The sequence below is a fragment of the Ovis aries genome, chromosome 24, assembly GCF_016772045.2.
Source record: "Ovis aries strain OAR_USU_Benz2616 breed Rambouillet chromosome 24, ARS-UI_Ramb_v3.0, whole genome shotgun sequence".
Lineage (NCBI taxonomy): Eukaryota > Metazoa > Chordata > Mammalia > Artiodactyla > Bovidae > Ovis > Ovis aries.
Window position 1 is genome coordinate 3,993,976 of NC_056077.1, and position 7,398 is coordinate 4,001,373.

General features: G+C 58.1%; 1 protein-coding gene across 2 annotated transcripts in view; it reads right to left on the reverse strand.

The window, feature by feature from the left end:
* SRL (sarcalumenin) overlaps positions 1-6,261 on the reverse strand; it is a 37,134-nt gene extending 30,873 nt beyond the window's left edge. For both annotated transcript variants that reach the window (XM_004021152.6, XM_027961898.3), the window contains exon 1: positions 6,191-6,261. In XM_004021152.6, coding sequence (XP_004021201.1) covers positions 6,191-6,251 — 61 coding nt within the window. In that variant the 5' untranslated portion in view covers positions 6,252-6,261. The remainder of the gene's footprint in view (positions 1-6,190) is intronic.
* Positions 6,262-7,398: the final 1,137 nt, after the last annotated feature.

A 7,398-nucleotide genomic window follows, 5' to 3' on the forward strand; every position in this document is an offset into this window, starting at 1 on the left:
TAAACAACAATGACACCAGTCTTCCCTCCACACCAGCCGGGGAAGAGCTGGAGGGCGGAAGCAGCAGATGCTATAGGCCCTGCCAGGGGTGTGAATGGCGGACCTAACAGTTCAGGCATTTTAAAAACAGACTCCACCACCCCAGCCCCTCACCCTGAGGATGGGCAGCTCAGGAAAGGCTGACCTGGAGGTCTCTGAGGGGACAGGAAGTGACAGGGACACCCCACGCCAGAGGGGTGCTTGGGACCTTGACTCTGAACAAATCCATCTTCATGGCTGGAGAGGGATGGGACTGAAACCAAATGGGATGGGATGTCCCTGAGCCCCAAGAAAGATACATCCCAGGTGACACAGACCAGGAAATGGATGTCTCCAGAAACTCAGCGCAGATGAAAACTGACCCATCCCATTGCCGAATTACACCACCCGCTTTACCTCCTGCTGACGACAGCAAGGCTGCGGGTGAGCAGCGGGTGGTTTTTTAACCACAGAGCAAGTCCTACAGCTGCGGCCACCATGGCTCCAGCCCACTCCCTGTCTCCTCTCCTTCAGGGTCAGGTAGAGGAAGCCCTGCTCTACAGCTCAGCATTGGGGACTATCTATTGCCTCAACGCCGTGACTAGGGACTTAGGGTAAGACCTTGCCCACCAAAGCAATGAGAAATTCCATGTTAGAGATGCATTCCTTGAGCTAAAATCTTCTGACTCCTTTCAAACCAAAAGTGACTTTGGAAAGTGACAGTTTAAGTGTTGAGCCGTTAGCCCTTGCTGGAATGAGTTTCAGGGCACATCTCATGGGGACAAAGCAGGGCCAGTGTCTGGGGCGAAAAGGGAACCTCCAAGGAGAGAAGGAAACGAACAGGGCAGAGACAGGCGCCTGAAGCCATGTCTAAATCTATAAGGCCCCTGAGAAGGCAAGTGAGGAAGGTGGGGGGTGGTCTCTGAGGGCCCTGGCCTCCCGGAGCAGATCCTGAATTCCCTCAGCCTGAAAAGAGTCTTGCCGATGGGCCAGGAGCTGCAGAGGGAGGCCTTGCAGCCACCTGGAAAACACCCAGAGGAAACCTGAGCCCAGCTGCCTCTGGGCCCGGTGCCCTGCACCGTGCCCTGCGCCAGCTTCCAGCAAAGTAACGGTCCCTGCAGAGCCGAACACAGCGCTTCCCGGGAGCAGGTGTGTGCGTGTCTGCGGAATGAACACCTTGGGACAGAGCTTGGGGTCGGGTTTTGCCCCCTTCTCTGCAGCATCTGAAGGCTCGAGAGGGCTGGTTCACCAACAGAGAGAGACCAACATTTGCTGTGATGAAAATGCTGATTCACTGGCCACCTCCTGGCCTCATCTCAGCTGGACTGGAGACCAGGTTCTGGTCTGGGCTCTGCTGTTTGATCCCACGCATCTCAGGACAACCGGCCTCCTTTTCTACCTCAAGGGGTTCTTGGTCAGCTCTGGCTGATTCCTCCCCTCCATGGCCTTCTCTCTGCTCTGTAGCAATCCCCTCTTGTAGACCAGGATCCTCACTTCCTTGTTGAGCTCACTGGTGGGCACAGGCACTGCTGTGTGAACCTTGAGTGCACGGGGGCTCCCTCTGAGATCCCCCCTCAAACCCCCTCGGACCTGTCCACCTCACTCTCAAACTCTGTCTCCCACCCCATGCCCCACAATCATCAGCCCTTCCTGCTCCTCTGCATCCTCCCCATCGGCCCAGGAACACACCGCCTCCTCTGCAGACTCAGCCGCCCCACCTCCTCTCACCGTCCTCTAGCTCTCGTAGACTTAATATTGAAAGTCTGTCCCAGTGAATGTGCCTCCGTGTCCTCACTGAGTGACCAGTCCGCAGCCTCCTGGTGTCCAAGCCAACACCTCACCTTCCCTGGCCTCTCTGCAGGACTCACAGCCTCTGCAGGAAGCACCCTGTCCTCCGCTGCCAGGTCACGCCTCTGCCTGGATCTCGTCCCATCTTCCTGAAATCCATTTATCTTCTTCCTCTTCCCACTCCCTGGGGACTGGTCCTGGACTCTCTTCTTTTTCTCTCTCTGCAGCAGCATCCTCGGGGATCTCACAGCCTTGCCCTCATCTTTACCCAAACGAGCCTCATTTCTGGATCCCCAGACCCGACCTTCCTCCTAAGCTAACCACCTGCATCCAGGCGTTCCTCCAGGACCCAGAATTCATGATGATTTCAGATGACCTTTTAAAATCGGTTCTTTTACGATCCTGGTCTTATTTTTCTGGCAAGGTGCTGCCTGCTGTGGCCTACATGAAACCCTTGGGGGCTCCTTCCCACCTAGCTTGCCAGGCCAAGGAGTCCAGCAGATTCCCCAGCATTTGTGGGGCCTGCCCTCCAGTCCATCCCTCTCCCTTGCCAGAGTACACATCATCCCAGCTCGGTCTACTCCTCCCTACAAACAACTGCCAGACACACTTTTCCAAACCACCCCCCACCCCGTGGTTACCTGCCACCCACAGAGCAAAGCCCCCTCCTCAGTCCAGCACCGCTCACATTCTGGCCCCAACCCTGCCTCCCGGACTCGCCACAAACCCCACCTCACCCTTCCTCCCCGTGACCCTCCTAGGTCTCACCTGAGCCCCACCTTCCCTGGTGCATGAATGTGCTCATCCCTGCTTTTCCTCAGCATTCTCTTCTGAACCCTATGCTTCTCAAGGCCCATCTCAGACACTCCCTCACCTGGAAGACGTTTCCTGATCCACTCAGATCCACTTCCATCCACCCCACCCCATTTACCTGGACCTCCCCGAGGACACGTGTGTGTCTTCTTTGTGTGTGCACAGCCACAAGGGGGACACCCTATCTCCCCCAGCCCCGGACTGTAAGCATGCCAAGGACAGAGTGCCTATCCGCGTTCCCTTGGCCCCACACCTGCGAACCAGCAGGCACACACTAGATCCGGGATGAATTAAGGAAGGTGTCTGAGTGAAAGCACTTTGCATCCTCGAGCAGTATTTAAACGGAAGGGATGGTGAGTCTGGCTTTAGGTTGGATTTGGGGTAGAGGGGCGCACCCCATAGTGGCAGACGCTATCCACGCCCTCCTCTTCCAGCCACACCCCTCCTTCCAGGCCAGAAGGCATCGTATCTATGCCTTGTCCTGATCCCTCAGGCCAGATCAATGGAGGAACAGTCATTTTCCTCCTGAGTCGTCTTCCTCCTTCCAGGAGTCCTGATTAGGCTCCTTCCTGGCCACCACACCTGAGCGAGCACCCAAGGCCAGGTGGATGCAACCAGCCTCATCAGACCCCTCTCTGGTCCAAGATTCCAGCTCTGGCCCTTGAGCTAGCTGTGTGAGCTTCACCACCACACCCACATGGGAGGCAAAGCCTGCATTTCCCAAACCGTGGTTCCACAGGCCACCAGGCTCGGTGCCCATGTCGGGGGGCTGCATCCACTGAGCAGATCCAGACTAGCGCCTCATATACCCGATGTGGGAAGTGGACCACCTGCTCCCCACGACTCATCTGGCAGCACCAAGCCAGGAGCTGGGGACCTCACTGGGGACATAGCTTGTGGTGGAGGGGCACATGCTGCAAAGGCTTCTTGGGTCTAATTTCTCCCCAGGATCCCCTAGCTCATGACCTTCTCTTCGAGCTCTCCCCACAACTGGATCATGGAACCTGGGCTGTGAAAACCACTTCCTTCTGGGTGGGAGAGGAAATGTCACGAAGGGGTTAGAGACCCCCATTGCTCTTGGAGGGCCTTGGGAGCCCCAGCACCCACCAATCTCTCACCATTGGGATGGCAGGGTGGGGCCAGAGCAGACTGGGTGAGTTTGCAAACCAGGGCTGGGCTGGAGGAAGCAGACTCAGACCTCCTGTCGTCCCTCAATCTCTGCCTCAAGCAGGTGACAGAAAGCAAGGCTGTCCTGAATTCAGCCTAACAAACACCAGCAGTTTAAGCCCAGAGAAATGTTTTCACAGCACCCCCATTCCCACATGCTCTCTGGGGAGTCAAAGTTCAAAGGCATTGGTCTTGCCCTGTATCCCAAGGCAGCCATGCATGGCCCTACACCCACAGGCAGAGAAACTGGGGTGTCCAAGGAGGACTGGGGTGTCCAAGAAGGACTGCAGAGAGAAGGGCCAAAGGAGGCCAGGAACTCCCAGGTGGGCTGAGACCGGCCCTGGCCCAGCGTGCCTGCCGCAGACTCGCTGTCTGACCTTGACCACGGTTCTTTCCTCTGGTTTTTGCTCCCTCACCTGGACCATGAGCAGACTGAGTAAACCCTCTTGGGGCTGTTTTCCTCTGTCCTTGAGCAGGCTTGGCCCCAGGCCAGGTCCCCAAGACAAAGAGAAGGACGCTGGCGGTTACAAAGGACTGGGGTGGATTGGGGGTCGGGGAGGCTGTAGAGCTCATCACCCTGGTGCAGAGGACCACGGAAGCAAGGAGGGCAAACAAGAAGGAAAGGTGGCTCTGCAGTGTCCCCCCAGGAAGCGGGAAGGGGGCCTGCCACCAGGGAGGGGTGAGTGACATGGGGCTGGAAATGAGGATTCAGCACAGGGGTGGGAAGTTCAGGAGCAAAGCTGTGTCTGTGGGCATGGTGGCATTTACTGGTAGCATATTCTCCAGGCAAGTCAACTGGTAGAAAGGATTGTCACTATGGGGTGAGGGAAGCCACTCATGGAATCCCCTACCCTGGATCACAGGAGGAAACCATCTGGGGTTTACAATCTGCAACTGGGGGTTAGAAAGCCCACCACTGTGAAGAACACAAAGCACAAGCCGTGAGCAGTGGGGAGGAGGGCGGGGACCCCGCACACGAGTGGCCAGGCCAGGGCCAGTTGGGGGGCACACCGCAGAGTCCAGGAAGGAAAGGACTGCAAAGAAAGGATCTTTGCAGAAAGCACCTGCCTGCCTCCTTTCCCAATGGCGAGGTCCCCCAACAGGACCTGTGGGACATTCCAGATGTCCAGTTCCCGTGGCGGGAGGAAACATAAAGGATGTCCCTAAAAGGCTAAAAGTTCCTGGGGCGACAGCGTGGAAGCTGCGGAGCTGGCAGCTGGGGCTGGGCGGTGCAGGGGAGAGGTCGGCAGTGGCTCCCCGGCTCAGGCTCCGATTACACGGCTGTTTCCATACTTAGCCGCCTGACAGCCGCTTGGAATCCTTGCCGCCCCGGCCACTGCAGCCCCATGGAGCCCAAATTTAACTCAAGGACAGACAAGGGCAGGGCCCAGTGGCACACACGAGGCCAGAGCCCCCCGCCTCAGTCTCCAGCCCTCGAGGGACTGGCTTCTGCTCCTGCCTGACACGGGACCTGCCTTAGACTCCCTGTCTGGGTCCAAGACCTCAAGAAAGAGAACCCCCAAGGCCCCACGGTCCCCAGCGCAGAAGAAGCCTACAGTTGTCACGAAAAGGCGAAGCAAGGCTCCTGGACTCCTGGGGGGTTCCCAGGGCACCCCTGAAGCATCTTGGAGGGGCATTCAGCCCCAGGAGTCTTGGGAACAGAGGTGGCAAAATGTTCTAGTACCCCCTCCACACCTATAAATAGCCCCCACGCTGTAACCAGAGCCACCGCCTCTGCCACAAAAAGTGCTGAGATGTCACAGGAAAACCACGGCACACGGGCCCCAGCCCCCTTCCAGTGAAGCCCCCGGCCTAGCCCAGCTCCATTCCAGACTGGGTCCTGGCCCTCCTCTGAACTGCCAAGTTTGGTTTCCAGCTCTTCGCTCCAATCCACCCCAAACTGAGCCCCGCTCTGTCCCATCGTTCCCAAGCCGTGCCCCCCTACCCACCCTCACTCATGCAAAGCCAGGCACCACTCCATCTCTACCAGGTGGGAGGGTCAACTCAGTGACCTCCAGGGGTTCCCTCCACCTCCAAGAACAGGGTCCTCTGTCCGCCTAGGAGGCTCCAGTCTTGACTCCTGGGGTCTTCTTCCCCTACCATCTACCGGCCGGCCCTTCTCCCCAGCCCCCTGCTCAGGCCTTGCACCTGCCTGCACCTCTCAGGTCACAGCTTCCGCTCCCTCTGGCCTCCTCCCCACGAGCCCCCTGACTGCTCTCAGGTCTCCGCACCCAGTGCCTTCTCAGTGAGACCAGCCGGGAGGCAAAGGGCTGCCATCAGCTCCAGGAGCCACAGAGGCCTCATCCTCCGTCCACCACCCAAGCCTCCCACCCCACAGTAAACAGAAAATCTCAGGGGCGCATGGGGTCACAGGCTGGCCCGGCCAACTGGCTGGGGGTCGTACCTGCTTGTCCTGGGAGCAGGAGTGAGGCCACGAAGCAGCAGAGCAGGACCAGCGCCCTCATGGTGACTGCCAAGAGAGCCCAGCTGCTCCAGACCTCTATTTATAGGGCAGGCGGCAGCGGGGGCGGGCGGCAGGGTCACACAGTCACCAGGGCAACTGGGCGGACGTGATGGGCCAGCAGCGCGGACCCCAGAGGCCGTGGAGGCTGCTCTGCGCCTGCGGCGCCAGCTGCCATGGGAAAGGCAGGGCCTGGCTGACTCCTCTCCCGCGACAGCCCCAGGGTCACATGACAGGGGTCGCAGGGTGGGCAGGGGTGGGGGGTGTACAGCAGAGAAAAAGTGGGGTGTCCTTTTGGGTCTGGTCTGGGAGTCAGGGATCAAGTCTTCTCAGCACCTGCAGTCATGTGAGCTGAAGTCCATGCGAGCAGTCCCTTTCACACGCCTCGGCTTTGTGGACCAAGGGCCTATTAGACGACAGGCACTGACACACATTTGAGGCCCTCTCTGAAGGTCAAGAGGGTAGAGTCTTGATGGTCAGTTGAGGAAAGCCTGTGACATCTGACCTTTGAGGTCGATGGCGAGGAGCCTTGGCTTCCCTCTCCCCTGGAAGAGACAGAATGCTGACGGGAGGGAAATGGTACATAGGATGCTGTGCGGTCGGGCAGAGCCTGGACGGACCAGTGCCTGTCCAGCAGTGCTTCTGCAACACGCTACTTGATGCACTCTTCCCGGGGGCACGTGACGGCCCCCTGAAAGCCAGCTCTAGAAGGGGTGGCGTCGGCTGGTCCTGCTGGGGATGGCGTCCCTGTGGGGGCGACCGTTGGCCATGGGGGACAGGACAAAAGTCTGGTTGGCATCTTTCATGCACTTCCCATTTAAAACGGTTTTATGAGACACAATGGCCACACAGCAAATAACGTATTCAAAGTGTACAATTTGATATATCTTCACACACGTACACAACCACGATCAAAATGACAAACGGATTCCCCACGCTCAAATTGTCCTCATGTTCATTACAGTCCCTCCCTCTTCACCCCTCTTACCCCTTCTCAGGGCTTCCCAGGTGACGCTAGTGGTAAAGAACATGCCTGCCAGTGCAGGAGACGTAAGGGACACAGTTTCAATCCCTGGGTAGGGAAGATCCCCTGGAAGAGGGCATGGCAACCCACTCCAGTATTCTTGCCTGAAGAATCCTACAGGACAGAG